Below are 26,854 nucleotides of genomic sequence, written 5' to 3'. Positions count from 1 at the left end.
TCATCCTTTGTTTTCTAATCATTTCTGTCTTTTTCCCCCTTGCTACAGTAAACCCATTAAGAAGAAGAGGGTAGAATAGCTGGCTAGTGTTTTTTCATTGCTAGCATAAGAAACATCCATTTGGGAAGGCAGTAGTTATACTTGGCTGAATGTACAGCCAGAGACACATGGGAACCCTTCAGATTACCTTTCCAGTATGGGAAGGTAGTGTGTAGGGTGTAGTAGGCCCTATCTTGCTCTGCCCTGTTTTGGCTAACATCTGACAATTATTAATTCATTTTGCTTTTTCCTAGTAAATATATTACCTTGCTATGCATTAAGTTTACAAGATACCATGACCAAAAATGATGATGTATCCAGAATGCAACAGGTCTATGAAGAAATTTTGATCTTAGAAGTCAACAATGTATATGCATGACAGGGGTCTGGAAGGCCCTTGTCATCTCTTCCACCTCTTTGATTCTACACAATGGGGACTTCTAATAACAGGATGTTGGGGGGTGCGGGTGGGGGTTGAGGCTATGGACACTATGGTAATAGTTGTCATATGCTGTCCATACATAGTGTTTCAAAGATGTTAAGATACTGGTGTTTGGGCTTCCTTGGCCTCCTTATAATGGAGCTGCACAGTTACCAGAACGTAATTTTACTGAGTATCTATGGTAATTTTGACCTAGATACCCTGGGTTATACTAGCAGAAAATTTAAAGTAAGCAATATCTGGCCTGATTCAAGGAACAAAGGAAGAAAAACAGGAGCAAATAACTTCTCATTTTCATAAGTGAAAATGACTGGCATTTTAAGTGGTATTTCTCTTTCTTTCATCTTGTTTGATTGGTTTGTTTATTTATTCAGATTATTTCCCCTGGTGTTATCAATTGATTTTGTTTCTAAAATAGAAAAATCTATTGTATGTTGGCCAGGAGGCAACCTAGTTGACTAATGAGTTAGGAGTAATTCTGAGTCAATGCCTAAGCAGATAAAGGAAAGCGCTTGTGAAGCAACATCCATCAAAACCACTCTATGATGAACCAGGAGGATGCATGAGGCATTCATATTGATAGAGGCTAAATAGTATGTGTTGAAAGCTCCTTCAACTAGAAGAAATTGTGCCTTGTCCACATTTTGAACGAAGTGTGCTTCATGTACTCTCTGTTAATTAATGTGATAGAATGACAGCTCACTGTCAAGTTAAAATCTCTGTCCATTTCATGTACTCAACATTGAAAGGACAGAACCCCTCCTTCCTTTTTATACTTCTTGCTGCCCTGATTGTGAACAAAACATGCATGGAGAGGGAGGGAGCGCTGATAGAGTTTATGTTAACTGAGCACATGTATGAAACCTAGGATGATGATGATGATGATGATTTATTTATTTATTTATTAATACCCTGCTTTATCTCTCTCGGAGGACACTCAAAGAGGCTTAGCTTAAAAGCATGAATATACAATTTAAAATATACAAAAATGCAAACATTAGAAACAGAATTAGATATCAGTATTTAAAAATCACAGTTAAAATCCATTATAACATATTCAAAGTTAAACAGCACTCCTGTTCTTAAACACTGTACCTTCATCTTTAAAAGCCTGTCTGGATAAATAGGTTTTAGCCTGCCGCCAGAAGTACAGCCGGGGGGGGGGGGGGGGGGGATTCTGGCTTCCCTGGGCAGGGAGTTCCAGAGTCGAGGGACAGCTACCAAGAAGGAAGGCCTGCTCTCTCTTTCCCACCAACTGAGCTTGAGATGGAGGTGGGACCGAGAGAAGGGACTCTCCTGAACATCTCAGGGTCTGGGCAGGCTCATACAAGGGGATGCAGTCTCTGAGTTGCCTCTGAGTTCTGAAAAATAGCCTTGGAAACAGTTTCTGAGGAATTGGGCTGTGGTGGGAAATACTTTTCTTTCTCCAGGTTAGAAAAAGGGAACAGGGTCATGCGCGAGATGTGCAGCCAAGGGTGTTGCCTTTAAATCTTCATTTCTGTTATGCCCATTGCAACTTATTTTTAAAGTCTTCCTATAATGAAATGCAGGCATGTGTAAAATGACTCTTATACAATATTTAGGTGAAGGGCACCAGAATTATTTCCATATAAATTGCTGAGATATAATCTTTTCTAACAAGGAGTTGAAAGGACATCTGAGAAAGTTTGCATAGAGAACTTAAGCCAGGTGTAAAATAACTAACTAGGTTCTGAGGGCTGTTTAAAACATGCTAGATTTAATATCTTCCTCATAAACCATGGGTTAGTCTAAAGTTCTAAGAAATAGTATCTGCAGAACATTACTCACTGAGTGGGTATTTCATAACAGAGATCCAGACTGGACAATCTTCTCTCCTATTCTAGACTGGATCATAGTATTGAGAAAAATCTGCTCTGTACTGTTTGCTTTGCCTTGATTCACTTGTGCCAGATATTGTAGATATAAAACCAGCAAACATGGAGGAGCTGACAGAAGTGATAACTGCTGCAGAATTTCATCCACACCATTGCAACACCTTCGTCTACAGCAGCAGCAAGGGGACAATAAGACTGTGTGACATGCGAGCCTCTGCCCTATGTGACCGGCACTCCAAATGTGAGTATTCCTTAGAGGAGGAATGAATTAAATAGATTTTATGTTATTTTGTATGATATGCTTTCTATTACTATGCAAAGGGAAGAAGGAAATGCATCCTCAATTATCAATTTTCTAGGGCTTTTTTCCTGACACTATATATACCAGCAGGGAGTTAATACGAAATATCCTCTTTCCACTCATGCTTGGTAATAACAAATACAAAAACACCCTTTCATTTTCCTAACTAACATACCGAATACCTGTGCATTTATCTTGCCTGTCACTCTATCTGTACAAGGAAACCTATCTTTCTGCTGGAACAAGCAACACCAAAACCATTTGTTAATATCGGGATTACTGGATTCTCTAACAGCTTCTAGGGGTTGTTTTGTGTCAAAATGAAAGTTCAAAGTAGGTGGTTCAAATCCCTGAATGTACAAGGAGGAAAGATTGCCACAAGCATTAACAGATAGTTGCTTTAATGTATAAGAAATCTGGCCACCTCATTACTTCCTATTGTATTGAAAGGGAAATATGCAGTAGTTTTAAGTGGTTCCATTTTATCCGGGCAAAGTGGATAAAATTACTTTGTAACATTAACTTTGAATTCAGCTATATTTTTACATGCAAAACTTGTATTAAAGGTCAGTATTATTAAATTGTGCTTCCAGTACTGCTTTCTGTAAGAAAAAAACCCCAAATTATTTAAAATACTTGAAGGTTTTTTCACGTGATCCAATATGGCTATTAAAAGTGGCTTTCACTGGAACTTTCTCTGAGTGTTGGACTAGGATACTGGGAAACCAGGATTTGAATCCCTCCTTGACCATGGAAATCTACTGGGTGACCATGGATGAGTCACACTCTCTTGCCCTCAAAAGAAGGTGATGGCAAACCCCCTCTGAACAGATCTCACTGAGATAAACCTATGATAGGTTGACCTTAAAATAGCCATAAATTAATATATATATATATTGAGGGTACAAACAACAACAATGCATTGTTCAGCATATGGTGATGTGATTGTGTTTGCAAAAGTTTCATGACTCATCTAGCTAACAATGTCCCAGTCATTTAACACACTGCCACAAAGGTTGCTAGAAGCCCATTACAAAATCATATCCTTGCTTTCACCATATGCTGAATACTAGATAGAATCACTTACCCCCCCCTTTTTTTTCAATTCACCTATACATTGAGTTTTGTCTCTTACATGAGAAATAATGCTCATTTCAGTTCAATTGGGTAAGCTAGAAATGTCTCTTTTTGAGTACAGTCATGTTCTATAATTAGGATTGTATATTGAATCTGAATAGTTCAAATATAATTGTTACATTGCCTTTTGTTTTTTATCTACATGGGTGAATTAATCCAGATTAACTTTGATGCAGATAATTACTTCAGGAGTTGAATAACAGTCTAGGTAAATTTGACCCAGGATTTAAATTGTTCTTGAAATATGTGGGAAAACAATCCTAGTGAACTATCCCAATAGGAGTGTCTATTTGATACAACAAGCCATCTGTTTTGGTGGAATGGCTGCATTATATCTAGAAGTGAGAGGGTATTTTAACCCAACTGCCCCTTTTCCCCCTTGTTTTCTGAGCCCTAGTTTCAGCAGCTTATATATCTAAAAAAGCACAGAAAACATTATGCTAAACACTAAGGGTTCTTTAACACCTGAACATCAACATTGGCGTATTGTTACAATAGTGAGCAGTAGCAAGACTTGACTGTACCTTCCTGTCCCCCTGTTCTACTCAAGAGGAGAATATTGCAAAATTTAGCTTCTATTTTACACTGAGGGGGGAAAAACCAATTTCACTTGTCTCTAGCAATCTGGACAAAGGAAGCAGAACAGGGAACATGCAGGCCTGATACATGTCACCCATTGTTCCTATAACTGTTATTGAGCATAGTTAATCCTCCTTTTCACTAAACGTTTTCTTTTTCTGTGCATGGTCACCTTCTATACATTATCTTATTTCCATTTTCTCAAGTGAAATAATATCTCTGTTTCATTGACTTTACAAGGAGATGAATGCAAAAATACTTTCAAAATGGCTTCAGAATTATTGAACCTGATGGAAAGCAATCTCTTAAAGACTCATTTCCTATTTATTTATTATTTATATTTTGTTCTGGCATAGATGAGATATGATGAAAGTTTTTCTAGAGAGTTTTTTTTATTCCAAGGGTAATGTTTCCATTGAACAGAACAGCTTCTGTCATCTAAAGCACTGCAGTAGTTTGCAATGGATGTGCAGATCAATCCCTTAACCCCTAGTAAACAGGCTACAGTCTTATCTCTTCCACTTAGTGGAAAATGTAATAAAAGCCTATTATTTTATTGGGTTGTAGGTTTTTCAGGTTGTATGGCCATGTTCTAGAAGCATTCCCACCTGATGTTTCACCTGCATCTGTGGCAGGCAGCCTCTGAGGATGCCTGCCACAGATGCAGGCAAAACATCTGGAGAGAATATTTCTAGAACATGGCCACACAACCGAAAAACCTACAACAACCCAGTGATTCCAGCCATGAAAATCTTTGACAATACAATTATTTGATTATACCAAGCATATTATTACATCCTGATAACTAGCACTGGCGTTCATTGGATTTCCCTCCTTCCAGTGCTGGTTATTATATCCTACCAGAGCCCAGTCTGAGTTCATACTATGAGTATTAAGAAGCAAGCTAGATTAATTTCTTGCACTTTTCATCACTGAAAGACCTTGGCTTGGTTTGTTCCTTTGTTCTGCTGCTGCTGCAGTGTCCTTTAGAGTGCATACAAGCCAATTGCGAAAACACGTTCAATTTGACCTCTCCCTTGACGTCTCTTATTGATTTTTTCCTATCCTTCAGAAGCATTGGCCCTCAGTCAATTGCGGTTCAGCAGACATACAAGTCAGAATAGAGACAGTTCATCAAGATTCAAATCAAAAGAAGCAACTCTGGCCTAGAATTTATTCAGAGGAAATATTTGATAAGGATTTGCATTTAATGAAAATACAGGTGGTAGTTTAGCACATCCCACTCCAGTGTTTGTAAAATGAAGAAGGAGAATATGGGTGCAACGTACGGTAGTGTTAACTGAGGCTCTCTGTGCCTTTGTAGATTTAATGGGAGGTTCAACAACATAAAATAGTGGACCCACTTAACCGACTCGTCGACCTGGAAGCAACTTTATTGCTCAGCCTTGCCTGTCCCGTGCTGTCCAGACTTACATGCTGTTCCTCCTAGAAAGAAGTCTTTCTTTTTTAGAACTATTTTCATCCTTGGCAGGTGGTTGCTGCAGAGGAGCGATGGGGGGAAATGTAGCCAAGATGCTTGTGCTGTAGCATCAAGGTCACATCTCTGGATACATTTGTTACAGGAATTAAATTACTGGGGGGGAAATCCAGCTCTTCCCTCCCCACCACCCTGAGATTCAATTCATAGTCCTCCCGATTCTATCTTGAGCCCTCTTTTGTGTCTTCGAATGCTAGGGTTTTGTTGTCTACCTTCTTTTGCAAGTTCATAGCATTTTTGGAAGTTCATAGTGCAATTTCTTTTGATGAGGGGGATTGCTGCTTACCACCTATCTGAAATGAAAAATTGTCATCTCTTTTGCACTGCAGGAAAATTGCCAGGTTTTGTCCCCATTATGGGGGAAATTGTCAGCCATGCCTATATATATGGAGAATGAAATGTCATTTTAGGAGAGGGATTAGCCATATTTTTCTGAGATGCCCGTCCTTGTCATACACTTCCTGAAAGACTGCGAAGGACAAGACTTTGTGCCTTTATGATGAGGCCATAAACACAACAAGAAGAGAAAGCTCTGGTTATAAAATAGATAGGAACAGAATATATAGCTTTTAAAAGCAATTGAACTGTGTGCTTATGAGACTATGTAGGCTTATGGGACAGTTTTGAAAGACTGAAGAAAAGAGAGAACTCTTTACTCTTTTTGCTGTTACAGGCAGGACTAGAATCTCCTTCATTCTAGACCTGGAATAGCAATTCCCCCACTTCACGAAAGGGCCCCGATTAGCCTAGATAGGAAAAAACTTTACTTGTTCTCACAAGTTAGCATGTTGCATTTTTAAGATTGGCTCACCTCTGTGAGAGTTCATGCACCTTTCATGTAAAAGAGAGAAGTTACCTATCTTCAATATCAACCAGCCCAGTGAAGGACACAAGTACTTGCATACCGCTTTGTAACATTTTTTGTTAGCTTTATAAAAATGTCTTCTCCAATAATTGGATAAACATAGCTGTGAGCCAACAATGGCTTGAAGTTTCAGAAACAGTATGCTCCATACACCAGTTGCTGGGAAGCATAAATGGGATGAAGTAGCTCCACCCATGTCCTGCTGATGGATTTCTATAAGCACTTGGTTTACCCTTCTGTGAACACTCGTTAGGCCTTTGATTTCATTGAGCATGTCCTTTATGTCCTTGCATTGCTATTTTTCAATTTACCCAAGTAATAACATGCAGTGCAGATAATATCCCTACTATTCAATAGTGATTTTTATTGGGACCCAAACTTGCTGTCTCAATTTTGGACTGATGCCTACCTCCTTCTGCTGATTAGAACAGGCCATTAATGGGTGATGATGGGGTGTAAAGCTTCCTCAACACCAGTTGTCATGGCACCCTTTAAGTCTCCGGGAGTAAGAGATTTATTTCTAAAATATATGTATGTATTTGAGTAAAGAAGTACCATCTGGTCTTTGATAACAAGACAGTTCACAGGTTTCTGTTTCCAATTTTCACTTTGCATTGATAGTAATTGCAAATCATGAAGACAGAAAATGGGAAGGAGGCTATTTTATCTCTTCCTCTTGAAGAACAAAGCACAAAGCAGGACTGTTTTAGCATGGTCTTGAGTAAACATATTGTGAAGAGGGGGCTTTGCAGCAGAGTTCAGAAGTAGGCTCAATTCAAGGAAGTCTAAATTGAAGTCCAGTTCTAAATCCTACTGTCTGTACAAGTAATCCTTATCCAGACTGTCTGGGCAGAGTGAAAAATGACATTCTGGCAAGTGAGACCAGTTACAAAGAATGGACCTATCACTTGAATCTTATTTACATTGCCTCGGTATATGATCCTGTGTCCTACATGGAAATACCCCTTTGTTTTACCTGATTTTTGTTCTAATTTACATTGCATGCATGTACAAAAATAATGGTATATATACAAATGTGTGACCATATGTTTGGTGTGTGTACATATTGACATGTCTGAAAGATATTTATTTATTTTATTTATTTATTTATTTATTTCTTGCACTTATTGACCGCCCCTCTCAGCCCGAGGGCGACTCGGGGCGGTGAACAACAACACAGAGACAATGTACAGTGAGCCGTGACAATACAAACCAGACAAATACAACATAACATATACTTATACTAAAAATCCGCTTCGTCAAGTCCTGGGGTCATAGCCAATTTCGTAGTCCTAGTTCATTCCATTGTCATTCAATACACTCAGTTGAAGGCCTGCTCGAAGAGCCATGTTTTCAGGCCCCTACGAAAGGCCATCAAGGAGGGCGCCTGTCTAACTTCAGCAGGGAGGGTGTTCCACAGCCGGGGGGCCACCACCGAGAAGGCCCGCTCCCTCGTCCCCGCCAGACGTGCCTGTGAGGCAGGCGGGACCGAGAGAAGGGCCTCCCCGGATGATCTCAAGGCCCTCGTGGGCTCGTAGGCCGAGATGCGGTCTGCAAGGTATTTTGGGCCGGAACCGTTTAGGGCTTTGTAGGATAACACCAGCACCTTAAATTGGGCCCGGTAGCAGATCGGCAGCCAGTGGAGCTGGGACAGCAGGGGCGTTGTATGCTCTCTGCGTCCAGCCCCCGTTAACAACATGGCTGCCGCGCGCTGGACTAGCTGGAGCTTCCGGACCGTCTTCAAGGGCAGCCCCACGTAGAGAGCGTTGCAGTAGTCGAGGCGGGATGTGACCAAAGCGTGTACCACCGTGGCCAAGTCAGACTTCCCAAGATACGGGCGCAGCTGGCGCACGAGCCTAAGCTGTGCAAATGCTCCCCTGGTCACCGCTGAAACCTGGGGCTCCAGGCTCAGCGATGAGTCCAGGGTCACACCCAAGCTGCGAACCTGCGCCTTCAAGGGGAGTGCGACCCCGTCCAGCACAGGCTGTAACCCTATACCCTGTTCGGCCTTGCGACTGACCAGGAGTACCTCTGTCTTGTCTGGATTTAATTTCAGTTTGTTCGCCCTCATCCAGACCATTACAGCGGCCAGGCACCGGTTCAGGACTTCGACGGCCTCCTTAGTAGCAGGTGGGAAGGAGTGACAGAGTTGGACGTCATCTGCGTACAGGTGACACCGCACCCCGAAACTCCGGATGATCTCACCCAGCGGCTTCATGTAGATGTTAAACAGCAAGGGGGACAAGATGGAACCCTGAGGAACGCCACAAGTCAACGGCTGCGGCGTTGAACAGGAGTCCCCCAATAACACCTTCTGAGTACGACCCTCCAGAAATGACCGGAGCCACTGCAAAGCAGTGCCCCCGAGACCCATCCCTGCAAGGCGCCCCAGAAGAATAACGTGGTCGACGGTATCGAAGGCCGCTGAGAGGTCCAGGAGCACCAACAGGGACACACTCCCCCTGTCTAGCTCCCGACGGAGATCATCCACTAAGGCGACCAAGACCGTCTCGGTACCATGTCCCGGTCTGAAACCAGACTGTGCCGGATCCAGATAATCCGTGTCTCTCAAGAATACCTGGAGTTGTGAGGCCACCACGCTTTCCATGACTTTGCCCAAGAAGGGAAGATTGGAAACAGGCCGAAAGTTGTCCAATTTAGTGGGGTCAAGTGATGGTTTCTTCAACAGCGGCTTTATAACAGCCTGTTTTAGGCTCGCTGGAATCTTGCCTTCCCGAAGGGAGGCGTTAACCACCACCGTTACCCACTCGGCCAATCCCCCTCTGGCCTCCTTAAGAAGCCAGGATGGGCAGGGGTCTAGGATGGACGTGGTGGGTCTCATTCCTCCAAGTACCTTGTCCACATCCTCGGGTTTCACAAACTGAAAAGAATCCAACAAAATCTGACAAGCAGGTGCTTGTGTCACATCCGCGGAGACTGCATCTAATGTGGCGTCCAGCCCAGAACGGATCAAAGCGACTTTGTCTGCAAAGAACCGAGCAAATGCTTCACAGCGCGTTGTCGAGTTGTCAGGGCTCCCACCGGTGGGGGGAGTTAAAAGGCCTCTGACAACCCGAAACAACTCCGCCGGACGGTTCTTTGCAGACGCAATAGTGGCCGCAAAGAAAATTTTCTTTGCGGCTTTTATTGCCGCGGCATATGCCCTCAGAAAGGACACAAACCGTGCTCGGTTTGACTCGCTTGGGTCCGATCGCCACACGCTCTCTAGAACCCTCTTCCTTCGCTTCATCGCTGCCAGCTCCTCGGTGAACCAAGGGGCTGGTTTAGCTCGGTTACTTGAGAGGGGACGTTCCGGAGCGATCATGTCAATAGCCCTGGTCATCTCCCCATTCCAGAGAGCGACCAAGGCCTCGACATTGTCACCTACCGCGGTGGCGGGAAACTCCCCAAGAGCCGTCAGGAATCCGTTCGGATCCATTAGCCTCCTGGGGCGGACCATCTTAATGGGTCCTCCACCCTTGCGGAGGTTAGGGGGCGCAGTGAGCCTAAATCTAATCAGGAAGTGGTCGGTCCACGGCAACGGAGAGATGGACAACTCCTCCACACCGCCACCCTGCTCCCATCCCTGGCAGAAAACCAAGTCCAATGTGTGTCCAGCACAGTGGGTGGGGCCAGTTATTTGTTGGGACAGCCCCATGGTTGCCATGGCGGACATGAAGTCCTGAGCCGCACCTGTGAGGGTTGTCTCGGCGTGGATGTTGAAGTCCCCCAGCACAAGAAGCCGTTGGGACTCCACCGCCAGGCTCGAGACCACCCCCGCTAGCTCAGGTAGGGAGACTGTAGTGCAGCGAGGTGGACGGTACACTAGCAGAATCCCTATTCTGTCCCGGTCACCCACCCTCAGGTGGACGCATTCAAAATTTGTGGTCTGCGGGATGGGGCTCCTGGTTAGATGAATGGTATCTCTATAGACCACTGCGACCCCGCCTCCCCGTCCTCCGGCTCTTGGTTGGTGTTGCACGGAGAAACCTGGAGGACAAAGCTGGGAGAGATTTACGCCCCCCGCTTCATCCAGCCAGGTCTCCGTGATGCACGCCAGATCTGCCCGCTCCTCCAGGATTAAGTCCTGAATCCAAGTTGTTTTCCCGTTGACAGACCTGGCGTTCAACAACACCACCTTCAAGCCAGAGGGCCCGCTCACCTGGTTACACCAAATTACCTTAGGAGACCTATTGGGAATAGTTAATTTGGAAAAGCGGTCCGAATCAGGCCGAATTCGAGGTCTCCTTCTCCCGCATCTCCTCCTTCCCACCACGACCTCTATGGGGGCCCCTCGGCTAGTGGAACACCTCCCCCCCCTCCATGCCGCAGTTCTGAGCCATAAGGGTGCTTTCTCCTATGCTTGTTGTTAAATTTATTGGTTCTTGCCAGCATCCCCCCTCCCCCTCCTCCCCCCTCCCTACCACACTCTCAATCCCAGGCTCCGGAGTACCTCCTCTCCCGCCCCCTCCCCCACACCAGAGCAACACAAACAGTATCCAAAGGGGGGCAGGGGACCACATGGGTAGCAGTAATGCAGGTGGTAATATTGATATAACTAGTTCTTAAAGTGCAAGGCTTTCAGGAGCAGTCCGTCAATGAGCGAGGATGATCGTAAATTTCTTAGCAGCAAAACACATTCAAAGGCACATTAATAAGGTGCTAGGTCTAAAGTGCTCTACTTAGCGATATAAAGTGCGGCACAGAGGGACAGGGCAGGGGTGAAAGTGCTGGTGCAAACTAGCAGCAGATGGCAGGCGCCTAGGTGTTCTAAATCGTTCTTATTGCAATGATAACAGATGACAAACAATGACTATCGGAAAGTGCTAGTTGATATTATACGATGTTGACTAAATATTGCTATGACCCCGGTGAGACTCTAATGCGACTCTAGACGGTTGGTGAACTAGCGGATAGGCTTCCGGAGTTGATAACTCGGGAGTGGGGCAGCATAGATGGTTAGTCACACTTTGCTCAGTAAGTAACAGCGAAGAAGCCTACTTAAGATCTAATGTATGGGAAGCTCGAAGTAAAGCTCGTCCAAGATGGAGGATGGAGGCGGGCTCGCCTGATGACAAGACGGGCCAGCACGGGGATGACCAGACCTTCCGTAGACCGCAGCCCGGCTACAAGCTGGTAATAATGATGGCGGAGGCCTACGTTGGTTTAATCCCAGGCCTGCGTTGGTGTAATCCCAGGTGTAATCCCAGGTGGCGATGCCCGTCAGCAGTTAAATCGTATAGCACAACACAACTCGGTCAACACAGTGTGACGCACTTGGTCAGTGCCAAGGCTCCGGTGGGGGGCGTCCAGAAGTAACAAAGGACGCCACAGGGTGTCCTAGCGCCCACCAGCGAGCCGGCTCGAGCTGGACGCCAGTGAGGGCCGAACTGGACAGCAGGAGGCCGGTAGGATGGAGGGCCAGCCCCTCTTCCAGGTTACGCAGCGTTGCGGGGCCCTAGGAGACGCCGAGGGACCCCGGTAGATGTCAGGCCTTGGGCGGCAGATGCCCACCGGAGACGGCCACGGGCAGGCTGAGCAGTGCAACCAGGCTCAGGCCGCGCCGGCGCCCGATGGACGGGTCGTGGCTCACTTCCTCTTGTGAGCCCAGGCGCAGCAGCGCGGCAGCAGGCAGAAGACGGCCACGGGGCAGACTGAGAAGCGCACCAGGCCAGGCCGCGCCGGCGCCAGAAGGAAAATCGCTGCTCACCTCCCTTTGCAGGCCCAGGCGCGGCAGCGCGGCAGCGCGGCAGCAGGAATGCGGCCTGGCAATGCGGCAGCAAGCACGCCGGGACCACAGGCTTGTGAAAGGCCCCAACTCGCGCGGCAGTCAGCCCAGGCCCGCCTCTCCCCAGCACTCCGCCAACTCACTTCCCCAGGTGGAGCGAGGGGACGGGCAGCAGTCCGGAGCCGTCCCAAGGCACAGCAAACAGCTCCCCGGCAGGGAGCAGCAGCACAAGGCCGGGAGGCCGCAAGGCAGCGAGGTCCAGTCAGCTGGCGAAGGAGCAGCAGGAGGCGGGCAGCTCCGGCGAGAGGCTCGGCTGTAAAGAGGGAGCGCTCCTGCAGACTGGAGATGGAGGCGGCCCTAGCGCTCCACCTCTTTCCCCGGCGTTTCGCCACCAAGCCTCGGCAGAAGCCCCAGCATCGAGGCCGCAATGGCGGCGGAGCCTCTTCGGCGGCCCCAGCGGCAGCTCAGCCGGGCCCTACTCCCCACAATCCCCGAATGGAGTCTCCGCACTCACCAGGTGAGGATTTGGGGGCTTGAGGTCTTAATAGGGGAGGGAAGGGAACCGGCCGCGTTTGGATGGCCGCGTTGGAATGGCGGCGCTCCTTATCTTCCTCCGCCTTCCCGGCTCCTTTTCCTTGGCTCCTCGGCTCCCCCAGGTTAATCGGGCCTCTGCAGGGCCCGTGTTGTTCGGTCTCTCTCTCTCCTCAGTTTGAGGGTGGCCGTGGGGGTGAGGGTCGTCTGGATTCCCCCAGATTGCTTTCTTTATTTGGCGCAGCTCAGCGTCCTGCTGCTGACCGCCATAGCCGGAACCGGAAGATAGGTGGATACTTCTATCATTTATTACTGTGCAGCTGATACCAGCTTTAGGACTAACAGCAGCTTTGAGGGAGATTAGATCAAGAAAACAGTGGAAAGATTACCACCACCCCAACACTTCAATCCTATCCAGATATAAAGATGCTGGCACTGGCTGGATCGGGAAATTGCCCACATAGCATATAGGCTGCCACTAAATTTCTCAAGTGACTTTAGTTTTGACATTTGGTGGTGGTTGCAGATTATATCTTTCTTTTACCATCAGCATCATGCCTCTGCATGTCACTTTTGTGCTGCCAAATTTGGCTCCATCTCACACCTAACAGAACTCACAGAAATGATGCCGCTATTAAAAATTCCTCCCAAATCCTGCCCCCTGGTGTGTGCCTGAGCCTATAATTATTACAGCCCAACATGCTTCCATGGAAGTTAGAGGCTTTGCACAAGCCACCTCAGATCTTGTGGGGTTTTTTCTGCTGTTGATGTTTTTATTTTTATTCTTCCAAAACCTGCAAGTCATCAGATTTCCCGCTGGCAACTAAAGGACCGCAAGCTGGAGACTGCTGTGAGGAATGCCATTTCAGATTTGTTGAGAGATCATTTATCTTGGCACTTCAGATTTTTTTTTTCGCCCCCTCTTTCTCTTATGCATACAGTATCAAAAAATTAGGAATTCAGAGCTCAGCATTCAGTTATTTTACAGGATAATGAGGCTAACCAAATGTTTGTGCTGAAAAAATAATTTTTGCTTTAACTGGATTTTCTCAGTTTGTCAAGCAGGTATTTTGACTCCCAATTTCAGTGTTCTGTTGTTGGTTTGTTTTTGTTTGGGTTTTTTTGGTTGGTGCCAGTATATTTATTACGTAGGTCATTACCTTTCCAAGAGCAAGCATACAGCACTCCTGCCAAAGCATAGAAAGTTACTTTCAGGACTGCATCTCCAAGAATCCCCAACCATGTTGGCTAGGCATCATTCTGAGAGTTGGAGTCAACAATCACTTTTCCAAATCTGCTTAAGGCACTTTCCGTTCGACTTGCTAGGAATGTTAAAGTTTGCCAGTTTTCCTTATTGCTTTATCTTGTATGCTTTATCTTTGCATTTTACAAATTTGTGTTAGATGAATTCTAATTATGAATCCCACTTGGGAAGGGAAAAGAGGAATTCAATTTAAATTATGCACAGTGCAGTTGAATCCTGCATTGATCAAGGAGTTGGACTTGATGGTCCATGAAGTCTCTTCCAACTCTTTGATTCCATGATTCTCTTTTGTGGAGAGGGTAACAACATGCATTGGATACTGAAGAATTCATATATGAACAAAAAGGATGTGTATGTGCATGTGTTTTAAAAACTCCATTTGACCAGCTGTCACATCTAAAGAGTATGTAGTCAATGGAGGATCCATTTCTCAAACTTTACTGTAATATACAGTAACATTTATATTCATTCATATTTTTATAAGGTACTAGCCATCCTCTGCCACGCGTTGTTGTGGCCCAGTCTGGTGATCTGGAAAATAAAGTAATGAGAAAGTGTTGGTTTCTAATATATGTAATTTCTTTATGCGTGCGGGTAAACAGTGTTCCTTGTTATTTCTTTGTCAGTGTTGGTGTAGAAATTGGTTTGCCTACTCTGGAACATGCAACTTATCATTTAGGAATCCCTTTCAGATCTATGATGTTATATCTGCCATATGTGTATGTGTGTGCCATATGTGTGTCTGTCTGTCTATCTATCTATCTATCTATATCTATGGCTGGATGGCTCTTTGTCAGCAGGGCTTTGGTTATGTTTTCTTGCGCTGGTGAAGGGAGTTGTACTGGATGGCCTTAAGGCAGCATTTCTCAATCTGGGGGTCGGGACCCCTGGGGGGGGGGTCACGAAGGGGTGTCAAAAGGGTTTCCAAAGACAACCAGAAACACAGTGTTTTCTGTTGGTCATGGGGGTTTTGTGTGAGAAGTTTGGCCCAATTCTATTGTTGGTGGAGTTCAGAATGCTCTTTGATTGTAGGTGAACTATAAATCCCAGTAACTACACCTCCCAAATGTCAAGGTCTATTTCCCCCAAACTCCATCTGTGCTTATATATGAGTATATGGAGTATTTGTGTCAAGTTTGGTCTAGATCCTTCATTGTTTGAATCCACAGTGCTCTCTGGACGTAGGTAAACTACAACTCCAAAACTCAAGGCCAATGGCCACCAAACCCTTTTAGTGTTTTCTGTTGGTCATGGGCGTTCTGTGTGCCAAGTTTGGTTCAATTCAATTATTGGTGGAGTTTAGAATTCTCTTTTATTGTAGGTTAACTATAAATCCAAGCAACTACAACTCCCAAATGACAAAATCAAAATTTTGAGTGATGGTCACTCCTTGGGTTAGTAGGTGTCCTGTGGTCAAATTTGGCAGCAATTCGTCCAGCAGATTTTGAGTTATGATGTCCCTCAAAACTAACAGAGCATACACACACACACACATACATACACACACACACACTGTAGATTCAGACAAAGTCATGTGTCCATTTGGTGGGTTTTTGAAAAATAATTAACAACCTGCAGTGCTTCATTAATCTGTTTTCATGGGCAATTCACATCCTGATTTATTTCTACATAAAGCAAACAAGATTGCTATAGCTATTCTGTATTGATTGCCATTGGCTAGCTCATTGTATTGACTGACTCATAAAGCTTTTCGTTTCCTAGACTGCTGTCAGAGTTAAGACAAGTTCTTCTTATTCTACTCTTTGATGGCTCTGTGGCTCTTGTTTAAATGAATGGTGACTTCTTTCCAAGGCTGAGTGAGAATTGCATATCTTACCAGAATCATACCAAATCAGCTGGCAATGTCTACATCATCATGATATGACCTCTCTATCCTAAAAGTAGGACGCACATTTTGTAAATGTACAAGAGGAACCAGAAACCTTCATGGAGGGCAACATTTCTGTAACAGAAAATGGGAGTGGATATCTTGGGAAGGAAGTCAAGAAATCACACAATAAAAACCATCAAAATCTTGGTTTTTAAATGTGTATTTTACATAAAACTAAGGACATTTGGGCAGAAAAAAATTAAGTGCCGATTTTGTTCAATAAAAAATAAAACTAATGATTAGGGTCTTTCTTTCTCCTGAAAATTTAGAAATATTAGAAATTACTCAAATTTTCAGGAAAGTTTTATTTATTTTACCCTCATTATCATTAGGAAAATAGACTTATACCCCAGGATTGCATCAGCATCCTCTGGCAACTCAATACAATTTCAGATCATAGAGGATAGAATTCAATCATGACTCTATTGATTTCAGCCAGTCTGTTCCAAGCATAGTTATGGTTCGAACCATACAATTGGAATGAATTGAAACATCTCAAAATGTTTTAGGACACTTTTCAGATAAATATTAAGGTGTCCATGATAACTTTGTGAATATGGAGAAAATGTTCAAGCCATGAATACCACTGTTCCATTTGAATCACACACACATTTGTGCATACACACAAAATACTCAAACATACATATTACTACTGTGTAAATGTTTTTGAAAGACTAAAAAATCTGATCCCAAACCTCCAGATATTTCCAACTGGGTTCTTGGTGAGATTGAAACTAATGAGACTTTAAAATTTATATGTGCACATTGCATTGGTTTCAGTGGAACTTGTACCATATTTTGGTATGTGTTTACAGAGATATAGGAGCCATTGTTTTTAATGAGACTGACTCCCAGGTAAAAATATATAGAACTGCAAGACCTATTTTCATTTTTTTGTCCATTGTGTTTGTAGTGCTTACATTCTGTTTCTTTCCATGAAAAGAGAGCTACTATGTTGTTGTTCATTTGTTCAGTCGCTTCTGACTCTTTGTGGCCTCATGAATCAGCCCATCCCAGAGCTACTATATTATATAGAAATGTCTTAAATGTCACAACTTTTGAATATTTTGATACCAAATCACTCCACATGTAAAAATAATACTTGTTCTAAACCTTAATTATTTCTGCCATGACTATATTATATGACAATTATCTTTTTGTGTGTTGCACAGTTTTTGAAGAGCCCGAAGACCCGAGTAACAGATCATTTTTTTCTGAGATCATCTCTTCAATTTCTGATGTTAAGTTCAGTCACAGTGGGAGATTCATCATGACCAGGGACTATCTCACTGTCAAGGTTTGGGACCTTAACATGGAGAACAGACCTATTGAGACATACCAGGTACTTCCTGCTCAGGATTATTGTCATGCTGTGAATATTCAGTGGGATGAATGGCATAAAGGTCACAGATGTACTTTGAAGTGCGAGACATGCTTTTTTATTAGGCAAGAGTCATTTAAAAACACATTCACTCCCTCATGCTTGGTACTGAAAATTGAAGTTTTCAGGGTAAAGGGAATAGATTCTTGGTGATCTAAACTGGCTTAAACATCTATACATCTACTGACATTCAGTCCCTCTTTAACTAATAGATTGGAATTTGGAAAAACTGTGCAATGCCTGCTGCATGGCACATAGGCACAACTCTGTCCCTCGGTTTCCTCATGTTACTGCAAGGTGGCCTCCCCTCTCCTTGCTGACATCCCTTCTCCCTTGCCTTCCTGAATCCTTGATGTAAATACAACGGCAAAACATTTTACTCTCCCAGTTTCAAGTGGCATCTTGGTCAAAAAACAGCTTCTGCCTTCTGTGAATCTTTGTAACCCAAATAAGATTCCTTACCTCACTGGAAGATTATTTTTGTCCTTTTCTAATCTTTCCAACCACTTAGCTAATGGGGTAAATTTTCCTCGTGGGAGAAAGCTCTGATCATCCCCATTATTGCAGTCGCCAGTCTCATTTTTATGATTCATGCTCTTGGATGAACGCTGAATCACTTAGCACATCCAATCTAAATCTGTAAGATGCTATGCTGCAGAGAACTAGATACAATGCTGCTTTGATTCAATAGATTTTGAAATCAAGATTTAACATGCTGGCTGAGATCCTCCTACATGAACAGGTAGAGAAAAGCATCCCAGTACAGTTTTGTTGCCTTTGCCACTCTGGCAGTTGTTAAAGCCCAGCAATGGTGGCTGCTCTTTACCAAAGAGAATGGGCCAAAGGCAGGGAGCGGAGTAGGCATTCAAATTAGAAACAGGCAGCTAGCCTCAGCTTGGAGGGAGGAAGAAAAGGGGGTGCCCTCTTTTTCCTACCCCTCGGAGCCCATAGCAGCTACATCTTCATTGTGAATTTTCTCCTGCCTACTTTCCCTCTGTTGGTGATCCAGAAGCTCAAGTTGGTACAAAAAGCAGCTGCTCGGCTTCTTGCGAGAGCTCCAATGAGATGCCACATAACACCAGTCTTACTGCAGCTGCATTGGTTACCAATTGAGCATCGGATCACTTTCAAAGTGATGGTACTTACCTTTAAGGCCTTATATGGTCTGGGGCTGATGTACCTGAGGGACCGCCTCACCCCCTACCAACCCCAGAGATCCCTTCGTTCTGAAGACCAACATTTATTGGAAGTTCCCAGTTTTAAGACCTTGTGTCTAACAGCAACCAGACGCAGAGCCTTTACAGCAGTGGCACCATCGCAATGGAACACTCTGCCACCTGAAGTCCGTGCCTTGCGGCGTTCCGCAGGGCATGTAAGACATATTTGTTTCGACAGGGTTTTGATCTTTGGTATTGCTGGGTTTTTTAAAATTGTTTTAGATTTTAGTCTGTTCTTGTAAGCTGCTCCGAGCCCTAGGGGAGTGGTGGCATATAAGTTTGAATAACAGATAGATAGATAATGAGCAGTGGCAACACTCCCTAGAACCTGACTATTGTTAGAGGTGAGTGGAATGGGGTAGAAAATAGCTCCTTGTACCTCATCTGAAAAGGGTTTTATGCACACATAAGCACCTCTCACTGAAAATTTCTTCTCTCTCTCTCTCTCTCTCTCTCTCTCTAGGTTCATGATTACCTCCGAAGCAAGTTGTGTTCCCTCTATGAGAACGACTGCATTTTTGATAAATTTGAATGTGTGTGGAATGGGTCTGACAGGTGAGGAGCACCATGAATGGTTATATGAAAGATTTTCCTTTCAGTTTGTGATTTCCAGAAATATTTGCACATCCTGCCTCTTATTTATTTTGCTTCATATGATGTTGTCTTGATTTTGTTGCATTTAAACATGAAGCTGAATGAAATCTAAAATCTGTTTATTGGAGGAGAGGGAAACGCAAGTATCAGAAACAGTATCACAGATCCAACTGGGAACTCTTCTAATGGCTTAGAACAGGCATGGGCAAACGTTGGCCCTTATGAAAGGCATGTGTTTGGTGATTAGAGGTGAGTCTTAGCTGTGCAGATTGTTGTCTTTCACATATGGCCAGAAGGCCCCCTTCATTCTCTATTTCTCTAGGCCAGTGATTCTCAACCTGTGGATCCCCAGGTGTTTTGGCCTACAACTCCCAGAAATCGCAGGCAGTTTACCAGCTGTTAGGATTTCTGGGAGTTGGAAGCCAAAACATCTGGGGACTCACAGGTTGAGAACCACTGCTCTCGGCAGTTGTGAAATTGTGGGCAGCAATAGATGTTACAGAAGAGGAAAAAGAAATGGGGAATGAGAAATGGCTTTAAATTTCACCTGGCATGATTTTGACTCAAACTCATTGCTGCTTTTCAGTGTCATCATGACAGGATCCTACAACAATTTCTTCAGAATGTTTGACCGCAACACCAAGCGTGATGTGACCCTGGAGGCCTCAAGGGAGAACAGTAAACCCCGTGCTATCCTGAAGCCCCGCAAAGTTTGTGTGGGAGGCAAGCGGAGAAAAGATGAAATTAGCGTGGACAGTCTGGACTTTAGCAAAAAGATCCTGCATACAGCTTGGCACCCTTCAGAAAATATCATAGCAGTGGCAGCAACGAATAACCTGTATATATTTCAAGACAAGGTTAACTAGGAGGAAAAGTGATATTCCTTAGGAATCTTATGTACTGAATACTAGCAAACACAAGTTTTTAAATGTTTCTTATGTTTTCTTCTTTTTCTCCTCCTCATTTGTTTCATTATCCCTCTGCAGGCATTAATTATGTAGAGGCAAGCACTCAGATTCCAATGTCTATTGCTTTCCCCCAAATCTTAAGAAATTGGGTCAGCAAAGCCTGTTTGGACTATTTGAGTTCTGAGTACACCGTTAATTCAAGAGCAAGCTTGAATTACTTATGCTTTCCAGTTTCTCCAGTACTTGCTAGTAGATTTAGTTTCTTTAAAAACAGTGATCTAGACCCTTGCCAATTTAATAATAAAGTTAAGTTTATAATAATATATTTACACAAAAAAAAAGGAAATCCGATAAAGGCCATGAAACAAGGATGTACTGCATTAAACCATCCTAATTTTGATTTTGGAATTTCCCTGTTTTACATCTGTCCACAAAAAGGAATTCACTTTCCTTTGTAAGTCCATTTCTTGTAAAAAAAATTCATTTTATTAACTCAGGGCCTTTCCAGATGATCATTTATTGTGCATAACTTATCATACAGCAAGTGTTAAGGTACAGCTAAATTACTGTGAGAGTAGAAAGATCTCTCCCCCCATTTTACTATATTTATTGCAAAACCATTAGGTTTTATCTGAGAAAATGCAAATCCCATTCCCGCTCCTATTCCCCTCCAGCTAGAGGACTTTGAAGTGCCGTGTGTACTGTAGCTTTACAAATGTCATGGACATGTATTAACTGGCATATATGTGCATCAGTATTGATTTATGACACATGCTTCCACCATGACCACACCAATAATGTATTTTTTTTCCAGAAGGGGGGAAATGTGTCTTTTGGGACTACAACTCCCAATATCAATTGAGAGTCATAATTCAAGAAACAAACTTTTCCTAGCTCTGACACCTCCCCCCCCCCCTCCTCTCGGAGAGTACAATCTAACCACTTCTAAGCTCAGTTGATGCCAATGGACAGGCTAAAACATTTTTCTTCCCTCAAAATTAGTTAGCAAGATAAATATTCTTCCTCTGTCATGATCAAGGCCAACATCTTTCTTTTCCAGCTGGTAACCAGCCTCAAAACAGGTAGCCAGTCCTTCCCACTGCATTCTACATGAATAGCAGTCCCGTCCCGTCCCGTCCCCCCCCCCCCCCCCCCCGTTTCACTTTTTGTAATGTGCTCTTTAACTTTTGTTCCATTCTGTCTCTCTTTGGCTCCAGTTATAGAGCACAATTTTCTTTTTAAAGGGGAAATTATTTTGCAGGCGTGTGATCCACACACACTAACTCAGCTTTTTCCATTCCCCAAATTCCCCTGGCAGGTTCCCTTCTTTATTAATAATATTGGATCTAAGCCGAGGCTTGTCTAGTCTGAAGAGGAAGAAGGTCCTTTTTATTGTCTGGAAAGGCCCTCACACAGGAAAAGAGTCAGATGGGGTGGAGGGGGTTGTAGAAAGGACAGGTTTGCAGTGGCAATATTTAGATTCATTGTTTGTGAACCACCATGTATGCTATCGAAGGCAGTTACTTTCTTTCATCACACCCCACAAACAGCCTGGTATGGACTGGGCTGTGTTCATCCTGTGGTGCCTTTTGCTGGTATGCAAAATACCATAGTAACAATGCTTCCAAAATGCGATAACCTACAAACCAAAATGAATCTGAGCTTTCTTCTGCAATTCCCGTTATTTTATTTTTGATGTTGCTTTTGCTTTGAATGGGAGAACTCGAAGTCGTTCTCTTTTAATCTTTTGCATGTCATCAGTGTGTATTTGTGGGGTTCTCCTTTTTCTCTTTTTTTAGTAGTGTGTTTAAAATTATGGTTTATTTATTTATTTATTTATTTGTTCCAACAGAGGTCTCCTTATTCCCTCCAGACCTTCCTTTTGTGGGGAGGGAGAACTCTTTAAGTTGCTATTTTATGGCATTTAAAAAAGAACTAAACCAAACCAACGTGTAATAATGCTATTATTGCCTGGCTGCTTTCTAAGAGAGGTTGTCCATGGTTCTGCAGTATGAAGACTAGCTACCAATAGCTCTTCGTCTTTGCATGGTAAACTCTCCTGTTCTACTACAAGGATAATCCAGGTCCCATCTTTATTTGGTTAGCATTTGGGGGGAGGGGAGGGATCTTCAAACACAAAAGGAAAGAAAATACAACCAGAGATCAGCTCCTACAAGAAATAAACTCAGTGGTTTCTTTAACAAGATTGATCTTTGAAGATAAGTGTGCTGTGCATTTTCTCTGATTGTGAAAACGTGGGGTGGTAGTTGCTCCAATCTTTGTGATTGTTGCCATGAAGCATAGAAGAATTTCCAAACACACTTTCCAATACAGGAGTTCTTGGAAGCCTTGCCTCATGTTCTCTTGCCTACCAGGAATGGCATCTGATAAACCAAACAGTGACTGCTCCTTTCTCAAGAGACATCAGACTGCTGTGAGGCTGCACAGAACCTGGGAAGGGGACATTGATTTAGTAGGCTGGAAACGCAAGGAAATTCAGCTGTTTGGAACCCAGCTTTTTGATTTTATTAGACTATTTAACACCCTGCCTGCTCTTCACAAGACTGCTCAGGTCAGGGGCAAATTAGACTTTTTTTGCCTTGTTTAAAGGAATGATTGCAGGAAAAATAAGGTATGCTGGCTTATAAATTTATTACAAGTAACGGCTTTCAGGAGTAACCTCTTTTTTAAAAAATGAAACATAAAAAATAGGAAGTGTAAATGAGTCATTTTTCTTAAACAAACAAAAGCCTGCACTTTGGTATCAGAAGTAAAATGTGTCTCTTAGGTAGTCTGATGGGGAGTTTGTGAATCCAAATGCTGAGGAACTCAACCTGAAATGATTAGCACTAAGCTCAGCCTCTGGCCGATTCAAAGGGCTTTGTTCAGACCAAGAACAACATCTAGATTAAGAGTCTCTTGTTTCACTTTTCTTCCTCACACTTTCTCCTATGAACTGAGGGGTATCAGTGGTGATCTGAAGAGGGAAAAATTATAGAGGTTTCTTTGCCTGCTAACAAAAGCTAATCTAGTGCAGTTCCAAGCAAAGGTGACTGGGAAAATTCACAAACAGGATGTTGAAAAATGGTAGCCATTTCCTGTGGCTTGTCACTTCATAGTTGTATTTGGAGGTGTATCTTGCCTCTCTAATGGAAGGGTAGAGACTGTAAGAATTGCGTCTTGTCAAGATTTAGTAAAAGGCTCTGTTTGGATATATGCAATGGTGTACAAGATGAGTTTGCCTCTTAACATGTACTTCTCCCGCTGCATCATAAACTACATTTGGAAGTTGTGTAAGAATGTGAAAAATAAATTGCCAAATGATGCAACATGCTATTGTCAGCTGAAGCCAATGTTAGTTCCACTCAAAGCAGACTCATTGAAATTAATGGGATTTAAGTGAGATCAAGCACTGAGTGGCAGTACTAACACTGGATTTAGCCAAGAATATTGAATAGAAGTCCTATTGTGTAGAAAGAGCTTACCAGTCCTATGGTTCATATCATGCACAGAAGTCCTTACTTGTCCTTGCTCATTAACACTGTTCTGTCATGTACCTCTAAGATCCAGGTTGCCTCCCATCACACTTGAGGTCCCTTAAGAGTAACCCACATATAAGAACTCAGGGCCAATGAAGATTAAAAAAATATGACCATGGGCTGGAAAGGAATTATTCCTAGTTGCATGTGCCCACCATGATGTTAAGGAATAAGATACTCCTTCACATACTTTTCTTGTTATTTCATGGCAGTCCTCAGGCATTGTGGCAAAAGAATGAGCTACTTTTCTTGTGCTAACCAACTGTAAATCCTAACATTTACATGTATGAAGGAAATACTTGTTAATTTCAGATCAGATTGTCCATTTAATCTGGGGTGGTTTATATGCCAAGTGGCCGTTCCTACACGTGTGAAAGACTAGTTCCTCTCAGGGACAGCACTATACTTCACAAAGTATGGGATTGTTTCTGATCATCTCCATTGCCATTGCATTCTAAATGCGTATTTTCCCTTTAATGACATGTGGAACTTTCCATTTTTACTGGAGGCAGCAGAAATGGTCAAGGTGAGCCTTTGAAGATGGTTTTCTAAAGTAAAAAAAAAATCAAAGAAATAGAAAGAAGGGAAGAAACCATAAATTGATCCAAGAATTGGTCAAAGAAGTACTGTGTGACCAAAAAAGAAAAATCCAAGTCATGGTTTGGGGGACAAGCTAAGAGAATTATATAAGAGAAGACAATAAGCAACAAGCAAATCAATTGCTATAATGAATCCTATGTAACAACTCACCCTAGACACCATGTCTGTTGTTCTTAAAAGCTGTAATCCTCATTTCTGGGCAGGAACTATCTTACCTGACTATTGGCTGACAGGCTATTCCACGCTGCCAAAAGTATTACAACTTTACTATTGCAAATACTATTAAGATTGTATCAGCCATATTCATGACAAGAGTAGAAAGTTATATGAAACAGACCACTCAGCTTTAGTTCACAACTCACATAATTGTGGATTATCTTCTTTAATGGAAAAGATTCAGTGGCGACTTTGGTGGAAGTGACTCTGAAGATTGTTCAGGGTTTTTATACATTTTATACATTACCACAGTTCTGTTTCAAAGTGTGTTGGCTAGAACGGCTTGGGAGGCACTAGATTTTTCACTCTGTCTCTGATTATTTCACCCATGTCTTTACTTAGGAAAGCACTAAGCTTCATTGTCTTGGCACCGGACATTTTGATTCATTGCCATGGGAGGGGAAGATTCTCTGAAGCTCTTTGGCCGTGCTCCTTCAATAATCCAACATTTGACAAAAGCATTGCAAAAAGGAGTCTGCCTAATTTCTTCAATGCTTGCCTTACTTCAGAAGAGCTAGAGAGATTTTCAAGAGGTGCACTAAGGAGAGGTGGAAACCTATTACTCTTTCTGCTGTCTTAGATAATGTGTGCACAGTTAAGACATGGCATGATTCATTATTGAAGGCAGCCTAGTAGAGTACCATAAAGTGTGCCCAAGCCATGTCAGCTCACAATCAATATCGTGTTCACTGATGCGAGAAGCAACATTATCACACCCTGGATACTACCCCCAAAGTCCAGCCTGAGCACTAAATATCTCCAATAACAAGACTATGTGAAGTGACAAGGGCTATTACTTTTAACCTGCAGTCTAAACCTCTCAGAGAAGCTGAGCTGCCAAAATCTTCTGTTTGAGTTTAGCAAGGCAGCCTCCTCAGCCCCTTTGTAATCCCACGGTAGACGTCAAAATGCTTGCCTAACACTGCAAGACTGGCAGCTCCATTTAGATGGGTTACCAGGCAGCACGTTTGGTTATGAGACAAGTGAAATGTGGGGTTTATTTTATGGTGTTTGTAATCATCTAAAAGGTGGAACTTTGATTTCAATGTATCAGGGAAAATGTACTCTAATAAATCAAACCTTCTCCCACCTTGGATTTCTTTTTGAAAAAATGTTGGCCTTAATATCTATACTGTAAAGAAAAGTCATATCTCAGAGAAGTTTTCACTATTCATAAGAGGAAACCAACAAATTTCTAAATATGAAACAAAAACTAATCATTCTTACATCACAAACCATGACCACAAAAGCCTGTAAAAATTTATAGCCTTGTTTTCATTCTAATATTTTACAAGGGATTAAAAATGGATGCTGAGATGAGAAAAACAGAAAACAAGTTGCATTTAAAATCTTATTTTATAACTATTGAGCTTTTTCAGCTTGGCATAATTCACAAGTTCATTGTGCCAACTTTAACCTGGGCGCCCACTCTCTCTCTTTCTACATACATACATACATACATACACACATTCATGCCCAGTCTTTAACACACCAGTATCCTTTTGTATGGGGAAACAGGAGAAGAAAATATTCAGTAGTTTCTCTCTCCTGACTATAGAGCTTTAACTAGCAAATGAGGGATAGGAAATATTTGTTTCTCATTTCCCATTTAGCTAAACTTTTCACTTTTTTCTGTCTGCACATGTACCTTCCTGTTATGTGCCAACTCATGGTGACCACGTGAATTTCATAGTGTTTTCTTAAGCAAGGAATACTAGAGGTGGTTTTGCCAATTCCTTCCTCTGAAATATAACTTATAGCACCTGATATTAACGTATTATCTCCCATTGAAGTACTAACCAGAGCAGACCCTAGTTAGTTTGCAAGATTGGATGGAACTTTACAAGACTTAAAAGGGAATATTCAGCTGATTGCCATATATGAATTTACTGGTCCATTTTAGCTCAACGTATACAAATGTTATGTATCAAGCAGGTGTTTTCCAGCACTGCTAGATGACATTAATCTTTGAAAACCCGAAAAAGACCAGGATTTGAACATAACCTGAACATAAACCATGTTCATTCACACCCAGTTATCCTCCCTTCCAAGTGATGCCTCTCAAGGAAGAATATGGATGGCTAATTTGTAATAATGTGTCTCGCTGCTTTCAATAAGACTTAGGGCCCATCCAGACGGCCCCTTTATTGCAGAAACTTCCACAATAAAAAGGGGGCTGTCCAGATGACGTTCTGGGCAGTCCCGGATTAATTCGGCACAAACCAGGAAAAAGCTGGTTTGTGCCGAATTAATTTGTTAGTAGATTTA

The 26,854-nt window shown here is 43.0% G+C and overlaps 1 protein-coding gene across 5 annotated transcripts in view; it reads left to right on the top strand.

The window, feature by feature from the left end:
* Positions 1 to 25,675, top strand: part of PPP2R2B (protein phosphatase 2 regulatory subunit Bbeta) — a 313,461-nt gene extending 287,786 nt beyond the window's left edge. For all 5 annotated transcript variants that reach the window (XM_060765140.2, XM_060765141.2, XM_060765138.2 and 2 more), the window contains 4 exons: positions 2,414 to 2,578; positions 17,304 to 17,473; positions 19,193 to 19,284; positions 19,910 to 25,675. In XM_060765140.2, coding sequence (XP_060621123.2) covers positions 2,414 to 2,578; positions 17,304 to 17,473; positions 19,193 to 19,284; positions 19,910 to 20,189 — 707 coding nt within the window. In that variant the 3' untranslated portion in view covers positions 20,190 to 25,675. The remainder of the gene's footprint in view (positions 1 to 2,413; positions 2,579 to 17,303; positions 17,474 to 19,192; positions 19,285 to 19,909) is intronic.
* The last annotated feature ends 1,179 nt before the right edge of the window (positions 25,676 to 26,854 follow it).

The sequence above is a fragment of the Anolis sagrei genome, chromosome 2, assembly GCF_037176765.1.
Source record: "Anolis sagrei isolate rAnoSag1 chromosome 2, rAnoSag1.mat, whole genome shotgun sequence".
NCBI classification, from domain to species: Eukaryota; Metazoa; Chordata; class Lepidosauria; order Squamata; family Dactyloidae; genus Anolis; species Anolis sagrei.
Note: the sequence above shows the minus strand (reverse complement) of the source record. Positions and strands in the feature narration are given on the sequence as shown.